The sequence below is a fragment of the Falco naumanni genome, chromosome 10 (genome assembly GCF_017639655.2).
Source record: "Falco naumanni isolate bFalNau1 chromosome 10, bFalNau1.pat, whole genome shotgun sequence".
NCBI classification, from domain to species: domain Eukaryota; kingdom Metazoa; phylum Chordata; class Aves; order Falconiformes; family Falconidae; genus Falco; species Falco naumanni.
Genome location: NC_054063.1, coordinates 1,886,913 through 1,909,048, shown reverse-complemented (window position 1 = coordinate 1,909,048; position 22,136 = coordinate 1,886,913). Strand labels below are relative to the sequence as shown.

Below are 22,136 nucleotides of genomic sequence, written 5' to 3'. Positions count from 1 at the left end.
GCAGCCGGCAGCAGGACGCAGGGCATGTGGCTGCTTCAGGGGAGGGAGGTGGGGATGTCGCGAAGGATGGACGAGCCAGGGAGGATGTGGCCGTGCCCAGGCTTGGCACAGGATCAGGGAAATGCTTGCTGTCTCCCGTTGCCAACTGCCCGGGGAGCTGCCTGGAAACCTGATTCTGGGGTGCTGCAGTAGCATCCCCCCGGGGATGCGATGCCTGAGAGCAGCTGGTGCCGTGCAGGGACAGCTTGCAGGTCATTTGGGAGGACACAGCTGTGGCATGGCGGGGGGTGAGGACATGAAGACATGCCATGTCACCCCACAGTGGCAAAGTCTGGCCCGGCGCAGGTGGCCTTGAGGCAGCAGCCAGCTCAGCTGGGGCGCTGGGAGCAGAGAAATCCCAGAATACTGGGAACAGGTTGGGTAAAACAAAAGTTCATGTGAGCAGTACCTGCAGGGGAAGGGAAATCCTCTGGAAATGCCTTAAGCCTCCCCACAAAGTGCTGAGCTAAGAAATAAGGATGGTAATTCACTCGCTGTTCACAGGCAGGTTTGGCTCCCGTGTAGGGACACCCACACTGGTCCGTCCCTGTGGGTCAGCGCGATGCAAGGGGACTTCTTGCGTGTCCGCAGCGCTCCCAGCCCAAAGGGGGTCTCATTTCCACGAGGCTGGTTTAAGCCCTCTGAAGGGGCCTACGCTGGTCAAAAAAGGACAAATTGCTCTCTGGTTGGGGTTTATCACTGCTGGAGTGGTGTTGGGTCTTGCCAAAGCAAAGGGGGGTTTATTAGTGCTACCGCCGCCTGCGACGAGACCCAGGTCTCCCTCCAAGAAACTGCTGAGAAGCAGAAGCAGCGCCAGGGTAAAAGCGATGTTCCTGTGGGATTAAGAGGTTTGCAGGGAAGGCAGAGCTGCGGCCAGCTGTCGTCAGCTTTTCTGGAGGGCTCGGACAAACCTAGGCAACCCGCAGCTGTGCAGAGGATCCTTCCCGTAGGCTCAGGAGGAGCAACGAAACCCCTTGGGTGCAGCTTGCTGCCTGCCACAGGAGCTGCTGTTCATTGCCTGGGGAAAGCCACGTAGGCAGGGCTGCTCCTCAACGGCAGGCAGGGACGGCGGGCGAGCAGGGAAAAAGGTCAAAGAGGGGGTCTGAAGGGGGCAGGAGGAGGCAGTAGGGTGGTGCTGGGCCATGTGGGATCCACAGAAGCAGGCACATTCCCCGGTAGGGAGAGCGTTGAAAGGTCAGGGAGGTTGGATGGCTGCTTTTTCTCTTCTCCAGGTACCAGGTCAACCCTACAGTTTGTCGAGCATGTTTGGGTGTTTGGGATGGTAACTCATCATCTTTCTCAACGCCAAGTGTGAGCTGTGAAAGGTTTATTACTGTGGATCACAACGGCATACATGCAGCATCACTGATTCAAAAACCGTTCATGTGACCCTTCAAAATCAGGGAACGGGCTTAAAAAATAATGACTCAAGGAATAATAAACCTCAGCATTCTGCACTCATTTTAACACTCCTCCAGTTTTCTGGGGGTCTTTGAAGGTCATCAGCGCAAGTCCTCAACTGTAAGGTCTAGAACCACCTTCCTTTCAGATAAAAGCTGGGGTGAGTATGAATAATCAATCGTCAGTATTACTGTGGCATCAAGGCCCGCATCCCCTTGTGCTAAGCAGGGGACAATGAGAACAGAAAGATGTTTCCTGGCCTAAAGCAATTCTCCTGTAATCACGTTAGAGACATGTCGGCTGTAGCATAATCAAGCGCTGTAAGACCCGTGAGAAAGTCTTCCATCTCAAATCCTACTCCAGCTCCCTAGAAAACCATTAGCAGGACCTGTCCCTGCCTTTTTCTGAAGGGAAAACCCCCAGCCTCCTGAATGCTTTTTCCTGTTCCCCCTATAAAATTCCTCAGTGGGTTGCTAAGCCCCATGAGTAGTAAGGCAGCCTGAGGCTTGGAGGGGTAAATCCCATCTCCCCGCTCTCCCGTGATCTCTGTCTCCTGTCCTCTAAGCCTTCAGTCTGCACTCCACTTCTTTTCCCTCCCAAAGGAACCTAAAAATAAATAAATCCAAGAAAGAGCAGGAAAAGCCACCAGCCCCCAAAACAACGTGCTTAGTCATTCTTGATGAGTAAAAATAGTTTCGCAACTGAACAAACTGCTGAGCCAACCAGATGAGCAAGTCCTCTCCCATAAATGAGGGGTCTCATCCTCCCTCTCCCTGGGCAGCTCCTTGTCTGAACGGGCTCTTGGCACAGCCCTGAGCAGAGCTGGCTGGGGAAGGATCAGACCCGTAAAGACAGCCCTGAGGGTCAGCGCCAAGCGCCCTGCTGCTCAAGGGGATGTGTAATGAAAATTTTTATCTTCTTTGCATCAGTGGAGACGTTTAATAAAGAGTGAGTTAGCAAATTGTCATGTGCACGGAGTCCTGCAGAGACGGTGCAGTAAACGGAGGGTCTGGTGCAAACTGGGGCTTTGCTGGGCAGCACAGCAGGGGCCATGAGCAGGCTGCTCACGGGGTAGGTGTGCTCTGCTCCCCGCTGGAAAACCACGGGTGGACAATCCTGGCTCTTGGCTTCTCCAGCTTCTGGCCAAGATCAAGCCTGCGATTGTTCCCGCTGAGGTGTAACGTTCAGTACTCACAGCACGATTAAAGGCTTAGGCACAATCCCCCCAGCAGAAACAACACCCTCGTATTCCTGTCGATAAGTATTTGGCAGCGGATGGCTTGTTCTCCCCTTGGGCCATGGAGGAATGGTGGGCTGCATGATTGATTTTCAGGACCCAGCCAGCCCTTTTGGGTTAAATCCATCGCTTTAACGGAGCAGAACAGCTGATTGGGGTATTAAGGCATCCTTGGGGGAACAGAGGCTCGGGACGTGCCAGTGGGGAAATCAGTTAAGCTCTCCGTGTGCTTAGATCTGCTCTTGGAAGATGGGATGGGACTTGGCTGCATCCATCTTGCTTATGTAGATGATGCTTTTTTCAAAGTAGGGATTAGCTCTTATCTTCCACCTGGCACATGGGGCCTTCACTCTGCATTGGAGTCTCCAGCTCCTCTACAGCAGCGCTAGGACTAAAAATCGCACAGCCGGGCAAGAGGGATGGATTTTTCCTATGTTTTGAACTCCCCCCCTCCCCACCGTGTTCCTCATCACCGGGCTCTGGGAGCATAAACTCCACATCCTAGTGGGTTTCAGGCTGGACTTAGAAACTGGAGTCCCGCTTTAGCTGCTACAGGCCCCCTGTGTCCCAAGCTGAAAAGGAGCTTGTAGCTGGCACAGAGGACCAGGGGACAGCGTGAGCGTCCTGTTGGAGGACTACCCCTGGCAATACTCGGCCAGGGAGATGTGGCCCCAGAAGGCTGTAGGATAGGAGAGATGCTGGGTCAGATGGGTGACTGTCACGTCACCCTGCAGAGGCTGGGTTATGTTTTAATACATTGAAAAAGACAAACCCAGCAAGCTGCCAGCATGTTTCCTTACCAGAGAGCAGGGAAGGAGCCCTTCCGAAACGCCTGTGAGTTCACATGAGTGGGTGACCAGACGTACTGGGAAAACAGGTCAGGGAGGCACAGTCTCTGGACACCAAGAAAGAGTTTGGCATCTCAGACTGCTTAAGGAAAGACACTCTCAGAGTTAAGGGGGGAAATACTGTATTTTCTTTTCAATTTTCTATGATGAGACAGTAATTCTGACAGCAGATTAGATTAAAAAACCCACACAGTTAAGAGTTTGGTTTGAAAATGCAAATAAAAGAACAAGGGGAGGAGGCTCATTCAGGGAAGACTATGATGAACCGCTCCTCTGACCCATCCGAAGGTCTGTCACTCAGGGCATTGCTTTGGGCCGTGCCGTCTCCTGACCGCCCAAGGACAGACATGGGCCCAGCCTTGAGCTACCATGGAGGCTACAGCACAGCCGACGTAAGGCATCGCACACCCAGCAGAAGCATGGCCTGAGGGCTTGATCAGGGGCTGCGCTGCACATCCTGCTTCAATCTGATGCTGGAGGTGTCCAAAACCTGCTGCCAGCTCCATGTCAGGCTTCCCCCCTCCCTGCATCACGTCTGGTTAGCAGGTACCCAAAGGGCTGTCTCTGTCTCGCTGTGCTGAAGAAATCCTGCAGTTGGGAAATGATGTAGCAGGACTCGGAGGAGCTCTGGGCACTTAATTGGTGTGAAACTGGGGCTCTCCGGAGAGGTGCTGGGTATCTTCTGGTTTTGGAGTACCTACCGATGATTTGGGTTTTTTTGGTAAGATGCTACTGTTCTCTAGCCAGTCTGCAACAGATGTCCTTAGGTGTCCAGATGCAGGGTTGCAGGTGGAGATTTACAAGCAGGCAGAAGCAAGCTTTGGAAGCAGCACTGGTCACGTCTGGGGTTGTGGGGGACGGTGAATGTGTCCCAAGTGTGCCCGGGCCTGTCCCCACTGCCCATGCCAGACCCCTCCAAGGCACGAGGCACAGTTAGAAAGCTAAACGGATCAGCTGCAGCAGGTGGGGACAGGGCATCTGCAGGCTGTGTCCTCACTGCTCTCCCACAGCTCACCTTGGGACCCCTTCCCCACCTGTGCCTCTGATGCTCGTGGTGAATTCAGCATAGGGGATGACGTGCATGCATTTCGCTGGGCATAACCATCCATTCACCCACTACCCAAAGACCCTTCTCGGGAACTTCCTTGGCCCCACCTGTACTGCTGGCAAGTTTTTCAGTGAATTTTGGGGAGCCAGGATTTTACCCTCTATTTTGCCTGGTCTGGGCTCACGGCTGGTGCTGATCTCGCCCCCTTACCACCCTTAGCTTTGCCCTCCACCTGCTGCCACTCCCTAACTGGAGAACCTGTTCCAGCGCGCTGGGAAAGTGAAGAGTCTTCTACTCCCAGCACGGGCTGGGACTCTTGGCAAACTCTCTTCTGCTTTCCAGTACTGCTTGTAACACTTCATCGTCCTCCTGGCTCCACCAGTATTTGCCTATTGACGTCAGCCCAGTGAAGCAAAAGGCTCCATATGCACTTATCTGGCCCTCCGGGAGGATCTGCAAGCACAGCTGAATCGGCTACAACCCCTCCAAAGCAGCACCGCGCCTCACTCCATCCGCAGCACGGGGTGGACACGAACAGAGCTCTCACCAGTGTTAGTAAGGTGGAAAGCAGGTAAGGAGGGTGTTAAGGGCAGTTGGGTTTCAGAACGGGGCAGCAGGGAAAGCGAACCCAAGTCCAGCAGCTGCCACAGCACCCTCCTGCCCAGGAGGCGCGCTGGCTTTCTCAACTGTCTCTTGAGAGTTTTGGCCAGTTCGAAATGTTGCAAATGATGTTTCCAAAAGGTCTTAGGTGGCTGACAAACACCTACGGATTTTATTGGTGTGATGTCAGCTTGAAGATCACTTAGTTGCTTTAAGAAACATTATTCTCAACTCACTGGCTGTGGATGAAGCTGGGAAGATCTGCGGTTTGGGGAACCTGGGAGAAGTTCACTAAACTTGAGGGAACCTGCGTCAAGTGACTTTGCTCAGCAGAAAGATGGGTCTTCACGGCCACAAATTCAAGTGACCTCTTTTAAAGCCTATCTTGACCCCCTTTTATATTCATACTCCCCAAAGAGTCCTGCTGGCTGGAGCTCCCCTACAAATCCCCGTCCTGTTAGGTCAGGCACGCAGATGTCATGCCTCCAGCTCTCTCACTAGTACCCTCACTACACAAAAACACACCACCAGAGCCCTTGGGCTCTGAAACTCAACCCTTGGGGCACACTACTGCAACCCCCCGTCTCTCCAGCCTGGGATACAATCTCCTAACACCCAGCCAGCACAAACCCGCTGAGAAGTGACCTAGCAGTCTGCACCAACCCGCTGTAGAGGGGTGATGAAGACAGGCTCTCCCCTGCCTCCCCGCTCCCCCACTTCATCAGTGAAAAAGCAAGTAGTAAACACGCTGGACAGCCTTCCCCATCCCTCCCCAAAGCCCAAACCCAAGAGCAGCTGTACAGCTTCTCTGCAGAAACAGAGGTGCTGGGTGCTGGCGCCAGCCAGCTGTCCCCCCAGAAAGGAGACCAGGGCTGGGAGACGTGAGAGGGTCTTGTTCAGCTCTGAGAATCATTCTTAAAAACAAATACTGGAAGACCTAGCAGTAAAGCAAGGGGCTACTCCTGCTGGAGATGTCAAATAGAGACCTCCCAGCACCACTTACTCAACAGAGGGGAAAAAGTAGCTAGCAGGGCCCTAATGACTATTTTCCATGTAATTTAAAATCTAGTTCCGTTTCTTTTTCTTTTTTTTTTTGTTTTCCTTTCCACTCACTGGATTTCTAATCCTCGTAATCTTTCTCTACAGCTCCCGTGCATGTGTGTAAGTGTGTGTGCAGCAGAGGCAGTGGGGGTCAGGCGCTTAGACACATTTGGCAAAGCCAACAGAGTCATTATCACGGTCAAAGACGGTGTAGTAGGGACCGATGAAGACATCTCCCAGGATCCAGAGTGGGCCCCCGGGGGGTGGGATGTCCAGGCCTGAAAAGCCGCTCAGGCAGATGGTCTCTCCTTGTACAGAAACCTAGACAGAAGAGCGAGAGCTTCAATCCGAGGAGGGCCTCCCCTTCCTTCAACCCTGTAAGCTTGGGAGGAACACCCGCCAGTGCCGGCTGCGCTTCAGCCTCTCCCAGCCTGAGCTCCGCAGCTTGCAAAAGTAATTCCCAACCTGCTGCTCCCATGGCTCCAAACCCAGCTTCCCTTCCCAGAACCTGTATGCAGCGAAGGGTCAAGTAAAGCCACACCTGCCCATAAACCTCCCAGTCCACACAGCTCTTGAATTACAGCCATTGTTGAAATTCTGCACAAGATGGTCCTGCAAGTTGACTCTGCTGGCTTAAATGCCAGGCTGGTGGCCTCTGCTATGATAAGGCTGGACTCACAGCAGCAGAATCCAGCAAGAAAGGGCAAAATATCTGTATAAAAAGTGATGCAAAAGCCTGCCCGCCCTTCCTCTCCCATCCTGCCATCCCTCATGAGCATCAGGCAGTGGGTCTCATTCCTGCAGGACCTTTGGTGAGGTTGCCTGGGTCCACCAGCAGTGCCACCACCCTGTCACCTCAGCCCCTCAAGGCTTTTTCCCAAGTGACAGCTCCAGCCTTGCTTTTGCTGCTCTTGCCTTTTGGGTTTTGTGGTTGAGGTTTGAGTGGAGGAGGCAAAAGTCAGGCCTCGGGGGAGAAGCACAGGGCTGGCAAAAGCTGCCTGGGCATACCTTGAAGACATACTGCTCGCCGGTGAGCTGGTAGGGCTTCCCTCCTAGCGTTAGCGTGACGACAGGCAGAGATGACACCTTATCACAGGGGATCACGTACTGAAACAGCAACAGTAAAGGCTTTAGATGGCAGTTCCCACACCCTCAGGAAAGGACACAGTCTCCCCCAGGCGCAATCACATCTTTGCTGTGGTCTTCCCCCAAAAAAGCTCATCTCAGGGTGCAGAAGAGGCCTGAGGTGGGGTAAACGGGTTGCTCCCTGCCCAGGGCTGCAAACTGAGGGACCTGAGGGTTTTATGGATATGGGTGGAGCCAAAGGATGCTGGGCTTCGCTTTTGGCTCTGCTGAGCCCTAGGGCACAGCACCCTATGCAGCAGGGCTGAGGTCTTTGTCACTGGAGGGGGAGACTTGGCTCAGTACAGCCTAGAGACATAGACAGGGCCTTGCAGTGTGATGAATCGACAAGGATGATTTAGTTAACACTGGCAAGTCTTGGGGAGGGTGGCAGGTCTAAGCCAGCTGTTGCTGCAGCCCACGGTCTTGTAACACTGCAGAAAAGTCCTAGAAGTGTTCATGGCTCTGTGATTTGGGAGGGCTTTCAGAACAGAGCATCGTTCCTAGAGGGTCTTTATATCCCTGTCCCTCCACAGTTTCCGGGAGGACACATGACCTTGTGAGGTTAGCTACAATGGTTAAAAACTTGGCAGGGAAGGGTTGTTACTTGCATTAAATATATTTGTATTAAAGTGCCTCTGGACTCACATTAATGTGAGTCCTTGGCCTCAGCTGCAACTCACACCCCTTCCCCTCCACCTCCCAGCGACAGTGTCAGAGGTGACCCAAAGCCTCCTGAAGTTCCCAAGACCTGGCCCTCTCCTGAGAGCACGAGTGGGGTGGTGAATGCTACCCGGGGTCAAAAGACTGCGGGGTCCCTGCTATACCAGGGGCTTTTCCAGGAGCACAGGCTGGGAACGGAGAGCAGAGGGAACAGAAGACCGGGGTCTCTAGAAGCATCTGGGTGCAAAGCAGGGCATCAGCGCAGATGCCGCAATGGCCACGGACTCCCACTTTCCCAGCCCAGCCTCACCTGGCCTTTGATGAGTGGTTTTGCGCCGATGGCTGTCTGCAGCTCCTTCACCTCCTTGGTGGGGCCGGTGATGAGTGAGGTTCCTGTGTCCACAATAGCCTCACAGCCCCCTTTGCACAGAGTCAGCCCGTTCGCAACATCCACCCTGGGGAGAGATGCCCAAACAGAAGACAACCCTTAGAGGCCTCCCAGCGAAGGCTGCAGGAAAGCGGCAGGCAAAGAGCTGAAGATGGGTGAGCCTGGGCAGCAGGCAGGCACAGAAGGGAGGGCTGTGACAGATACCCGAGAAAGACGGGTGCCTAGAAATACTGATGCAGTGCAGACCTCCCAGCTCTCCCTCATCTGCTTCTGACTGAGTGGGTGCCTTGAGGTGTTACTGTGGTTCTACAGAGAGCCTGGACCACTGCCTGCCTACCCTGCCTGCGACCTGCACCCCAGAGCAAGCACTGCAGCTAACGTGAGCAAGCTAGGGGCAATGCACGAGGGACTCTTAGGACCTGTGCCTCTGCAAAAAGCAAAGGGTTAAAGGGGTGGTGTGACAGCGGAGAGGGTCGTGGGCCAAGGAAGGGTGCGTGGACCTCAAAGAGGCATGACAGGAGCTGCCATCACCCACAGCACGTCTGACAACAGTGCAGACGGATAAAGCCTTCCAGCCAAGGGTCTGCCACGCTTTGCCAATGCGGCAGGGCTGGGGGAAGATGAGAACTAAAACCCTGCGCTGGGGAAGAGATGCAATCCCCGAGAAAAGGATACACTCTGATCACAGGCCGCTTTTAAGTTCCCATCACGTGGCAGAGCTCAGAATAGACCGCAGGGCTGGCGGCCGGCAGCTCAGCCTGTTCTCCTCCCCTCTGCCTCCAACAATGCACGCTGATTGCCACGCCATGCCCTTCAGTCAAGGGCTGGCTTCCTGGGGCCTCATCCTGCGCCTCCGGAGCTGTGTGCAGGGGAGCCACGCAGCCTGGGCCTTGCTGAGAGCTCAGCAAAGCCGGGGTTTAATCCATGGGGTTCGCCCTGCCTGCAAGGAGGGCACACCAGCGTTTCTACCTGCTTGGCAAGGGTGCAGCAGGCATTTTCAAGGGCCAAGCCATAAACAAGAGGAAAGGATTTTGCAGAACATCTCCTGCAGTTTTCTGCCTCTCCTCCCTTTCCAGCAACAAACGACCCAGATTTCCAGCCTTAGGGTGGGAATTTAGTCTGCTTTTTTTTTGGCGTGATGTGTTGCAGGGATAGATACGATTCTTTTTCGAGGAGGGTCTCAGCCCAGCCCCAGGTGTGAGCTGTCTGCATGTGTGTCCCCATGCACGTAGTCAGGTGGAGGGGGAACTTACGCATCCATGTGGACCTGCCAGTACGCCTTGCGTGTGACGTTGACCCAGCTGAAGTCACCGCTGTAATACTTGGGGTCGGTCCCTCCCAAAAGCAGCTCGCCACCAGGCTGAGCAGTGGGGTCTCTGAAAAAAAAAAAAACCAAACCCACAATCAATCCCCCAACCTGTTAACATCAGGGGCAGGACAAGCACACACTCCTCCAAGTGCCCCCAAAATACACGCTGGGGTGCCTGGGGGTGAAGCACGGCATTAGCAGCATTGGAGAGAAATGACTTGCATCACGCTACAGTATGTCAATGTAAGGACAGCTGTTGTGAGATAGAATGGGGTGGGGAAACGGGACGATTTTAGCCCAGCCAAAGCATCCTGCCCTGCAGCTTTTCGCCTAGTGCTTTCTCACGGGCACCTGGAGAAACTCGCTGCATAGAAAGGGGATGGCAAAGGGGAACCGAGCACTGACACAAGGACTCCCCCAATAATTAGCTCGTAACACATATCTGCGCAGGGTCGGACACGGCTGATGCAGCGTTAGGTTATCTGCACTCGACTCCGCGCCAGCCAGCAGCCTCGGAGCCGAATCCTCAAGGTTACTGTCAGATACAAGCTCACTGCCGAGCAGATGGGAAGAAATATGGTGATGGGGGAGGGCTGGTGCTTGAACGGCCAGCAGCAGCCCTCTCTGCCCTCCCCACTCCCGGCGCGCTACTTTTTGGGCTGAAGTAGTTCAGAGTCTCCCCTGCAGTACCAGGAGGGTGATGGGGCGTCCTGGTGGGAGCAGCAGAGGGTGGGAAGGTGCTGGGAGCCACAGAGGAGGATCTCCCCAAGAGGTGAGGGAGCGACAGCCCCATCATTACTGGTGACTGGTGGGGGCATGCTTGCCTGGGGGGTGACATGGTGGTGGCCACGTGGCTTGTGTATTTTGGCAACAGGCTAGGGCTGTGTTTACCCCCACAACGGGGACAGCACTAGCAGCATGTAACCTCATGATCGCAACCCTGCTGTTACTTCTCTTTCCTCTGGACACATCTTCTGTCTCTTCATCATTTAAGAAATCCAGTGGCAGATCTACCCAGCTTTTTATCAATAAAATGGCTGCCCTTCTACTTCCCTTCTTCTTACTTCACAGCAGTTAAAGGAAGAGATTCTGGCCTGACATCTCCAGCAAGGAGACCTTGCTGAGACCTCCGCAAAGGTGCTGGTCAAGGGTGTAAACCAGCACACAGCAAGAGATGCTACTGGGAGACACAGAGAAATCCCTAGCTGGGCTTGCCCTTGAAACGAGAAGTGTGCCACCAAAGCCAACGCTACCTGTTCAGGTAGAAAGAGAAGATGTTTTTCTCAATCAGCTTCTGTTGCATGATGTTATCGAAGAAAGGGGTGACCTTGTCCACTGAGATCTTCGGGAATGCCATGCCCAGGATGCCGTCGAATTTGGCAGCGATGAATGTGATGCCTGGCTGCTTCACGGCCTCCCCGAAGATCTGGTTCTTGATTTTCAAGTTACCGAGCTGAGGGGAGATTGGGAGGGAAGGGAAAAGCAGATTGTAAAGAACACTGACTCAGGGGACCAGGGTGCAAACTGAACCCAGTCAGCTCCTCAACATGCTGCCACACTCCTGCCTGCTTTCACTCTTGCATTTGTGGGCAGCTTCAGAAACCAGATACCCTGGTGCCACTCTCCTCAGGTGGCAGGGGGGCGGTGGGACGGACGCAACGAGACAGTCCGCTCTGTCTGCACAGTGGCACCTCCCGAGTCCCTGCAAAGCTCAGCGCACTCCTAAGGGCAGGGCCCCCCTTTGCTCTTTGGCCACCTCACTCCGGCATTTCAGCCTTTTGCAGGCTCCTGGCACTGGCCATGACATTTTGCAGCCCCTCCTCTTTGCACAAAGGGCCCTTTATCACTTTGTCCCCGCTGCATCCCTTCCCCTATCACCTACCTCACCCTTTCCTCCCAGTCTGAAAAGCTTTGTGCTGCACCTTTAATCCTCTCCCCCACCCTGTACATCTAAGTTATCTCTGTGTCCTGCCTTCTTGGGCACTGCACCCGTTCCCAGCTGAGAGCACAAATCCCTCTCACCTCTGCCAATAACCCCTGTGATCTCCCCTACATCAGAAACATCCCCAGGATATTGCTGCATCTCCCAGAAGAGCCACAAGCCTGCAGAGACCTCCCATGGGAGGGGAAAAGACCCAGCCAGGGAAGCAAGGTTGAGCCCGAAGCACAAAAATAGCAAGCGGAGTACTGTGAATGCAAAGGTCACCTCTCTTGCCAGCCATCAGAGGGACCGGCGTTCCCTGCTGGAAAGCTGAAACGCCTTGCAAGGGCAGATCCCCGGAAAGGAGATGGCAAAAAGCAGGATAGCTCTGCTGACAGGGAGCAGGATGTGTCTGCTGGCTCTAGCAGTTCAGGAGGTTTCTGAGCTTCTGGCTGACCACAGGCAATTTCACCATCCGCGCTAGGACAGTTTCAGCCCCTCAGCCTGCAGCTAGCAGCCCTGTAGTGAACCGGGCCGGACTGAAAAGCTGGCCTCTCCTACCTGATGGCAGATAACGATCCCTGTAAATTACTAATATCCCCCCAGGGTTAGACAGTACAAGGCTGGGACTGGCGGTGCTGGCTTTAATGGTATCAAAGGCTTGTGCTAGGAAAGGGCTATCGAGCCTTGCAAAAGCGAAAAGCCACAGGGCAGGATGTGGGGCGAAACAGCTCACAGCAACGCATCCGCGCGCTGCCGCATGGCGAGCGCCCCAGTCGTACGCCGCAGGTTTACGAAAGCCACCGCTCTACCACTTGGCACAGCTGGTCCTGCACCTCAGAAAGTTCGATAAAGCTTCCACTTAAAAAAAAAAAAACAACAGTAAAATGCGATGGACTGATACAAGGGAGCACTAGGTTCGTCTGACTATTGACCTGGCTGCACAGCCCAAGAGGAAGGCATTTATCTGCCCGGTGCTGGAGCTGCAGCAGACCCTGCCCGCGCCTGGCCCGCAGCAGGACTGAAACGCAGTATTTTCTTCAGCAGAGCGCTGGAGCCAGGTGACAGGTCCTTCGTCTCTGTTCCTCGGCTGGCTCTCGCCCAAACACAGTGACCAAAAATCATTACCGGTGGATGGCTGTGTGGTGGCTGCCCTCCAGCACTGTGCAGACAAGTGTCAGCACCCTGCAGCTCGCCTGGCCTCCTCGTTGGTGGCCCCAGCCAAGCAGGCAAGTGCTGGATGGCGAAGGCAGACTAGAGGTGAGGGCCTCCATGGCACAGTTTGGCACCAGGGCTCAGGGCTCCCTCCGCAAAGGCACAGAGGAGAGGTGAGGAGGGGCATTTCCTCCGTGGCGTATCTGTACAGCAGCCCCAGGAGTGACTTCATGCCCCATGGCCAGCAAGGTTTCCTCTGCTGTCCTTGACAGACATCCCAAGGTCAGGCTGTGATAAAGGGACGAGATGTCTGAGCAACAGGGGGCTGGCTAAGCCCACTGCTCTTCGGACAGCAAGCAGCACCAGGGAATGTGGTGCTACAGTGCATCATTCCTCCACGAAAGGAGAAACGATGTTTGATATGAGCTTGTCACCCCCTCCAAAAAAAAAATTCAGGGCTGAGGGACTCTGGGCCACCTGCCAATTAGTGCCTTTCGGTCGGATGTCAGTGCTACCACAGGCTGCTGTGGCTGCTTCCACCCATCAGGATGGCTGGAGCTGAGAGGGTCACCCTGAAGGCTGTTGCAGTGTCTGAATTTCCAGACTACACCTGACTGGGAGCTTGTCTACAGGATGCTGTGCATCAGAGGAAGCATCTTGGTGCTCAAGCTGAAGGTCCCTGACCTGCTGAGTTGGCCCTGCTCCAGCATACTGCAAGCGTGACACTGCTCAGGCTCCATGCATGAGGTTTCTCTTGCTTCTGCCCAGACTGAAACCAAATGCTACAAGCTGTGCTGGCTGTTAAGAGCCATCTCCACTTCACGAACAAGCTCAGGCACAAAATCCTTCCTCTGAGCCGCTGGGAAGTGGAGAGCTAATTAGCAAGCTGGCATTAGGGTGATAATTACAAACCATGAAAAAAAAAAAAAAAAAGCTGCAATTTTACTTCTGACTCACTTCAGCCCCTGCTTTAAGCGAGAAAGTGCCTAAACCAGCCCACACGTTCACAGGACAATGAAGTTCACTGTTTGCCTTGCTGCCCCACTCCATTACTGAGATGAACGCAGATGCCTCTGCCTGCTCCGTATTTTGCAAACCCAATGTATGAGAACCCATTAATGCTCCATACACAGTGCCTTCATTTGGCGAGAGCTGTGGGAAGGCTCAGATGGGTGGAGGGTTTTTTTTTTCCCTCTCCTTTTTTTTTTTTTTGCAGTGCGGTGTTTCTAAGTGAACCAAGGGATGCAGGAAATAAACTGCATGAAACAAAAGCAAAATGGTCCCAAGGCTTGGTGGGCTGCAGGAGGCAGAGTAAAACCAGAGGTGCGAAGCTGCTGGCAGCCCCTGTGGCTCTCCCCTCCAGCCTTGTCTGCACTGATTTTCAGGATTCATTGAGCCTGTCAAAGGCCCTCTCCCCCAAAGAGGGTCCCGCACCCAGCCTGAGCTGTTGGCATCTTTGGATGCAGCACAGAGGCAACAGCTAGTGCTTCTACGCTAGCCTGAAATTTTCCTGCTGTAAGAATGGGCCAAAGAGTGCTCCTTGCATAAGCCACCCACTTTGGGCTCCTCTCAGATATTTTTCTCTTGACATTGATGAAATTGATAAGCCAATACTTTTCAGCTGAACCTAACATGGAAACCCCTAAATCCTTAGATTTACGTGCTTATTCAAAACTTTTGCTTTGTCTCCCGCCAGCAAAGCAAACTTATGCTCTTATACCTGCCAAGAGACCAAGTAATCTGGGGGCACGTGCGCTGCAGTTTGGCAGTTGGCAGACTCTCACGAGCATCTGTACCTGGGGGGCAGTCGTGAAAGGTGCCCACCCTTCACAGGACAGAAAGCTCACCAGCAAGCAGGGCCCACCTCAAGCTGGCAACCCCCCCTCCAAGGTGTCACGCAGCTTTTGCAAACATAAGCACTGGTTCTCAACAGCAGGATGGGGCAGGGAAGAGCCCGTTTCTCACCAGTGTTTGCACAGCTGCCCTGCGTGGATGTTGGCCAGGAGCAAGCTGGGCACCACCAGCAGCCTGTGCAGCGGCGCTGGCATGTGCCTGGGCTGGGAAATTCCAGAGTCAAGAGGAAGAGGGTTGGAGGGATGGCCAGAGACCATGCTCCTAGCCTGCTGACCTGCTGATTAATACCTTCCCCCTTCTCTGCCTGCCTTGGTCATTGTCACTGCCTCGTTTCAAAGCACTTGGAAACATGGTGCTATGCAAGTAGGACACTCAAGAAGGGGGACCCGTGGAAATCAAACGGCTTTGAGCGTTCTGCCGAAAGCGGGGTGGGGCCTGTGGGGGCAAGGGCAGCTGTTACTCACCGTGACGGTGTCCTGGCTGAGGTACCCAGAGAGGCTGCCTGTCCCGTAGTGGATGGCAAACTCGGTGCCGTTCTCCACGTAGGTGCTAGACTTAGAGGCATCGTACTTGTGGTGCAGCACTGCAGCCAGGGAAGGTGACACAGAGGGACAGAAAACATTAGTGCTCCTTGATACCTAGGGCTCCCCAATACCTAACTCCACACCCCCTAGCTCATCTGGACAAATGGACACTCAGGGATGTGAAGGTGGGTCTGAACCCAGCATCTGCCAAGTCCAGACTGCTTAACAAAGCACTTCCAACATCTGGGGAATTAGGTGGGCAGATCCAATTTGGCTGTGAAATCGGATTTGGCCACTGGGTATTAAAAGGCTAGAGGCTGCATCGTTGGTGTGTCAAGGTGCATTAGCCAGCAGAGCAAAATGTTCCCCCCTGTGCCATGGAGTACCAGGGTGGCTTTAAATATAGCCTGTGCATTCTTGCTACTTTTGCCAAAACTGGCTAGAAATTGTTTTTTAGATGGTCATTGCTTTTTGCACAGAGAGGGCTCAAAATATTTTTTTTATTTGCAGAGAAGGGCTTTCCCCTAGTCTAAGCTGCTTTTCCCCTTGGAAGGGTTTGGAACTGTACAATATGCCTGGTTTTATCGCTGAGCAGATTCCTCCTCCACAGATTCCTCCCCAGTCATGAGCTGGGCAGCGGAGTGTGGCGAGCTCAGCCAGCCCAGCCCCACGGCTGCTGGCTGAGCAGGGCAGACAGTGGCTGAGGACCAACCAGCCAAGCCCTACAGAAACCCACATGCTGTACAGGGACTTCCCTGGCTGGGCTGTCTGGATGCTGCTCTGGCAGGAGGTCAAGCCCGCTGCATACTCACAAAACGAGTCCTTTGCTCCCAGCACCTCCCATGCCACTGCCTTGAGAAACCAGCTCCCTGCTACAAATCAGGAACCTCCAAGACAGCCCAGATCTGGATCTCACCACCTTGCCAGTATCCTAAATCTCATTTCACATATGCAGGAAGGTGGTCCGCCTCCTCTCTGGGCACTACCAGGGCCATACAAGAAGTCCAAATTTCCTCTTTACCCCCAGTGCTCACTGAGGGCTGCCTTTCATGGTTGCATTTGTTGGCTCCACAGGTTTCTCCATTCTGCTTAGGCAACACAGCTGGTGGCTTCTAAATGGCATTTTGCCATAACCGGGTTTGCCACCTTCAACAGCGGAGGCTGATTGCATAGGAATGCCACTGAGCAAAAAAACTTGTAGTCCCCAAGATGTTTCATCTCACCGTGCCTACCTGTCTTTTGTTAATTATAAATCCGTAAGCATGCACGCACATGCTCCATGCATTAATAAACCAAGAACTAGGCCAGTTTGTATCAGATCTGGCAAGAGGCTGATTTTTTTTTTTTCACTGCCTTTACGCAATGGGGCAACAGCAGCATCGGTCTATAATTTGGGGAGAAACATCACAACCTGCGACGCTGCTCCCCAGCTGCAGGGCTGAGGCTGTTGGGGAAGGTTCGAAGCTGTGCGTGGGTGACGCGGCACGGAAAAAACAGGAAGGGAGTAATGAAGGATGGATGGAGGTTGGGATCCTATTTCAAGCTCTGACCCTAAAGAGTCCATCAGCCTTTGGCAAGCCCTTTCAGGCTGCTGCCTCAGTTTCTCTTGCCATGCCAGGACCTGCCTTCTGCAGGGAAGAAGCTGTTGAGCCATGGCTGGCACTGGTGACACTTACAGCAGGCGATGTCTAGCAGGTGACAATGCACAGATGGCACCCAGAGGTTGGAGGAGCCAGTGTCAAAGACCACAGTGAACTTCTGTGGGGGAGTTCCGATACCAATCTCGCCATAATACTGGGCCTGCAAAGGAGGAAAAGGGAGCCATGAGCAGAGGTAGCTGGCTAAAAGCTGGGATTAAAGACCAAAAAACCTCTTAGCACTGAAAAAGGGACCAGCTTCTTATCTAGACACTGCCCTCCTCTTGTGTTTGGCAGTGATGGGCTCCCAGCCTTCCTCCTCTGTAAGGGAGGCTCTCCTTTGGTGTTCAAACTTCATTACAGCAGGTGTGAAAAGGACAGGCTGGGGTGGAGAAGAGGGAAAGGTGCTTGCAGGGGAGGACTTTTCAGGCAGGGAGACAGGACAGAAGAGAAGGGGGAAGGTCTGCAGGCTGGCATGCAGTTCAATATACGGAAGAGAAAAAGGATGGGAGGAAGCCAAGCAGAACACCTGCGTTATTGAAAAGCTGAAACTGGCTGGGAAGCTGCTTTGCTGGCAGGTTTGCCGAGAAACTGTGGGTTGCAGCGAGCAGCAGCCCTGCTCACTGCAGGTGGAGGTATAACTGCTGGGGCATTTGGTGCATGCCGGTGAGCCCCTGTGGTGGCAAGGAATAAACAAATGCTCAGTCACGGGTGTGGAAAGACTTTGGAGGAGCTGGAGGGAGAAAAGGGCATCAGCAGCACCACCACTAGAAAGGTATTCAGGGCTACAGGGCGAGAGCTTGAGCGAAAGGGATAACCCTCTGCCCTGCAAGCCCGTCTTTGCTGGGACTAGAAGAAACCCGAGTGGCTGAGATGTTTGTAGGGCATCCCTCTATCCAGAGGGGAGGGGATGAATGGGGAATGCTTGGCAGGTCCTGGACGAACCTGTTTTTCCCCAGCCCTCCCGAAGAGGCAGAGAGCTGTGTCTTGCTTGACGAGCAGCTGGATCAGGGCCCTGGAGAGAAGGCTGCTAGCAAGGGAAGTCAGCCTGTGGGCTTTCCACACACCCCCCCCCCCCCCCCGTTGTACTTAATTAAAGAGGGGGGGGGGCAGAAAAAAATAAGGTTATCAAAGCGGCTCACCTCCTGTGAGCTTACTTTGCAAGCCTTGCTCGCTGAGTAATTACTAATCCATTGCGATTAGGCGTAATAGGGAGGCAGCACTTCTTTCAGCGATTCTGCAATTATTGCTGGGGCTTGAAAATTAACCACTGGTGCAGGGGCCCTATGTATCAGATACACAGACCTGCAAGGGGTCCCAGGGGCTGCTGGGGACCGTACAGGGCAGTCTAGGTTGTGCTTTCATCCCAGCGGCTCCTCCGGCAGCAGGAGCCTTTTCAGCCAGGCTAGGAGGGACCCAGCAATCCCTTATCTCCCACACCGCAGGTTGGGCTGGTCCCCCTGTGACAAGGGAGCAGAAGCCTTCCCCGGGCGGCGGCCTGAGCTGTGGTCTCAAGAGACAACACTGTGGCACAATGACTAGCGCGCTGGCTTTTGACACCACTGATTAAAACAACGGTGGCCCTTCCAGCACAGCCCCAGCAGGACAGCGCTGGCTGGATGACAAGAGCCCCTACAGAAGGGGAGCAGGGGGAATATTCTGAATAACACCCAAATATCCGGCACCAGATTTATTCTGTCGGCCAGTGTTTACATGCTATCCCTGCAAGAGCCATGAAGGTACCCAGCGGGGAACCCAGAAATAGGAACCCCCACATGTATCTGGCAGCTGGGTGAGGGCAAACCTCACATCCTTTATCGGGCTTTTCCTTTTATTGCTGCTTCCACCACAAAGCTCCCTTTGCTCCCTAAGCTGCTTGAGAAGGTGGTGGCGGTGCACAGTGTCTTTCCCCGAGGCTGTGCAGAAAATGAAGGCTAGAGAGAGGAAGGGTCCTGCGTCCCCCATCCCATGGCAAGCTGGTGCCCAGTGTGAGCCCTCTTCCCCTGTTCCATGCTTGCTCTTTTATGCCCCAAGGAGCGGACCATGATTTTTATGCCAGTCTTGCAGAAAGCGGAGCCGAAACAGACCAGAAGATGCTAGGAAAGACCACCAGTGAGCAGGTCCCTATTTATGATTGTTAATTAGTGACAAATGGGAAAGGACATAGGTCACAGAAGCTGCAAAGTTCCCGCTTGGATAGCAGTGGGGTGTTTGTTATTACTATTACAATTATTATTAGTAGTATTTTTGGTTTAGCAATGATGGCAAGCAACTTTCAGCAGCCACCCATCAAGCCGTGGGGGTGCACAAATCTGTCTTACGGGATCAACATCTCTCCCTCCTTCACCGTCCCAGCTGGGCGGGAGGAGGCTGGCACATCCCACCCCCCCCGGGATGGGGACCCCCCAGAAGTGACAGCCACCCGGCCAATATCAAACTGGGGTCTGCTGGGTGCGTGTTGGGGGGTTGCAGCGGGGCGTTACTCACGTCCATGTAGTTCTTCAGGATCTCCGGAGTGGGCTCATCCACGTCGGCAAAGCCCAGCTTGAACTTGAGGAGCTGGGTGAGGGCGTTCATGTCCGGGATCTCGCTGCCCACCTCGCTCAGGACCCGCCGCATGGAGGGGAACTTGGTCAGGGGGATCCTGCGAGGGGAGGGCAAACGCCCACCTGTTAATAGGGGGTGGGGGGTCCACCCGGGGATGGGGGTAGCACAGCTACACCGAAACCAGGGGACCCACCTGCGTGGGATGGGCAAGGTTTGTGCTCCTGCCAGCACCCCGTGCCAGAACCCCCGTGCCGCGAGGGCGGTGGCAGGTGGCCGCCGAAGCCCACCAGAAATAGGGGAAACTGGGGTGAGACCCCTCCATGGGCCCCGACCCCCACCCGGGCAGTCCCTGCCCTCCTCCCCTCTGCTTCACCCACCGGGAGCAGCCCCGCCGGGGGGGCAGCGGGGTGCCTGCGGGAGCGGCCCGGCGGCCAGCACGGCACGGCCCAGCACCTGGGGGTCCTGCCCCAGGGTGTCCCCCCAACCCGGGGGCTCCCGGTGACTCACCGGATGAGGGCCGCGCAGGGCCCCGCCAGGGCCAGCAGCAGCAGCAGGAGGCGGCGGCCGCGGAGCCCCATGGCGGCGGCGGGCAGGGGACGGCGGCGGGCAGGGGACGGAGGCCGGAGGGTCTCGCCGGTGCAGGGCCACCGCGCCCGCTGCCTTCCCCGCTTTTGTAGGCGCCGAGGCCCCTCTCCGCGCTCCCTCCGTCAGCTGACGGGCTGACACCGCAGCCGGCCGCGTCACGTGAGGGCGGGCCGGGCCGGGGCGGGGGAGGGGGCAGGGGCAGGGGCAGGGGCGGGCGGGGGCAGCCGCGGGCGGGGGGCGCCGCCTCACGCCCCCCCAGGCCCCAGGCCCGACCCCCGGCGGCGCGGCCCGTGACTCAGCCGCGGGGGACCGGGAGCAAACACCGCCCGGCGCGTCACGGGGCGCCCGCCGCGCCTGCTCGCTCCGCTGCGTCCCGGAGCGCCTTTGGGGCGCCGCTTCCCGGGTGTCCTGGCTTTTCTCCTTTCCCTGGGGAGGTGTGGGGGGGCACCCCCAGGCAGCAGCCCCCCGACACCGCAGAGCGCAGCCGCCCCCAGGCTGACAGTGAGGGGGCTCAGTCCCCAGCCCCATGCTTGTCCCCGGCAATGTGACACACACCGCCCGCCCCCCACCCCCCGACTGGGACTCATTCCTCCGGGCTGGGGTTACGTTGCGGGGTGGCATTCCCTGGACATAGCTTAGGAGGGGCCAAGGGGGTGCTGAGCCAGATGTGCCCCCCCCACCCCCCCAGATGCCACCATGGTGTGGTGCTGGGCTGCCCACAGCCACCAAGGAGGGTGCTGGTGCCAGGCAGAGCCTGGGGGGCTAGGCCCACCGGCAGACGCTGAGGTGCCCCCCCCAAATGCAAGGGCAATCACGGGGGAGCTCTGGGACAGGGTCTTCGCCACCACCGGGGGGTCACGGCAGGGCTCAGAGGTGCCACCCCGCTGCTTGGGGGGCGGCGGATGGGGCTAATCTCTGCCCGGTTTGGCCTGAAGGAGCGATGGGCCTGACCAAGCTCCTACAGAGCCACGAGACCAGCTGGGAAAAACACAAATAAAACCGGATTTGCAGATACTTTCCCTTTCAAGTCCTGAGGGTTGAGGGTGTTTGTTTTGTGTTCCTGCTTGTGCCCAGCCTCCGGGGTGGGAGAGCCGCAGGCCCCGGGACGAGGTGGGCACTGCTGGGGTGAGGGACCCCTGGCTTCGTGGCAGGGTCCCTGGCCCTCACCCACCTCCTTCCTGCTCATGCAACTTCTAGAAAATTGCTGGGTCATGCTGCTGGCGCCTCGCTCACGCCACCTCTTCCCCATCCTCTGCCTCTTCCATCCTCCCGTGGCCTCACGCTGTACCCCACTGCCCCGGGTCTGTGCCTGCCACCCCCCCACCCCCCCCACGGGCTGTGCCGGCTGTGTTTGGGGGTCTTTCAGCCCTGGGCTGCACCACCTCTCCAAATTGCCATGCCTCGGTCAAGCCAAGGGTATCGGGAAAGCTGCCGTCTCCCTGCGGTACGCAGCACCCGACGGGATGAGGTGTTCTGCAATGATGGCTGGAGGCGCTGGCTGAGTCCGCTGCGTCCCGTTATTTCGGCCAGCCCCCGCTTTCCTCCTGCCCCTGCGGGCATGTGGTCAAGGCGAGTGCCACTGACCCTGAGTCAGCAAAACCCGGCACCCTCCCACCCCGCGGTGCTGCGTGACTCAGCAAAACCCCGCGTGGCTCTTTTCGGGCCGGAGGCCAAGGCATGGTGGGTCCCCAGCATCTCTAGCACCGTGGCTGCTGCAGGCTCCAGCTCAGGGGTGTCCTCCCCTTGCCCTGCCGGGTACCACCGGTGCTGAGTGCCCCCAGGTGGGAGTGGGTCAGACATAAACTAACCCAACTGGTCCCACCCAAGCAAACCCACCCTCCCCCAGGTCTCTAAACCCCTTTGCATATGTGCTTTGCAGACAAAAAGGGTAGTCCTGATGCCAAGCCCTGGGCTCCCCTACAGCCTTTCGGGCTCTCCTGGAGCCCGCGGTGGAGCCAGGGAGTTGCCAGCCCTCCTCCCTCCTCTTTGAAGTGGTAGGGAGACCATAGCCGGCTGGGCGACTTGCCCCCCACCCCTGGGGGCACCTACAGCAGCTCCCCCACCAGCATTTCCACTCCAGCCAGTCTGCCGTGTTTGTCCCATACCATCACACAGTGCAGAGCAAAGTCTTTCAGCAGGGTCAAGCAGTCCAGACCCAGTCTGCGTCCCCTTTATTTAATTCCAAGGGATTAAGGGCAAGCTTTGCTGTTCACAAAG

The 22,136-nt window shown here is 55.8% G+C and overlaps 1 protein-coding gene across 1 annotated transcript; it reads right to left on the bottom strand.

The window, feature by feature from the left end:
* Positions 1–3,630: 3,630 nt before the first annotated feature.
* Positions 3,631–20,122, bottom strand: CTSD (cathepsin D). Its single transcript, XM_040608047.1, has 9 exons — positions 19,842–20,122; positions 19,275–19,431; positions 16,827–16,950; positions 15,091–15,209; positions 10,950–11,149; positions 9,641–9,763; positions 8,310–8,454; positions 7,223–7,321; positions 3,631–6,535 (listed from the first exon to the last, which is right to left on the bottom strand). Exons 1-9 carry the CDS (start codon positions 19,910–19,912, stop codon positions 6,374–6,376), a joined length of 1,200 nt encoding a protein of 399 aa, XP_040463981.1. The 5' UTR covers positions 19,913–20,122; the 3' UTR covers positions 3,631–6,373.
* Between the last annotated feature and the right edge of the window lie 2,014 nt (positions 20,123–22,136).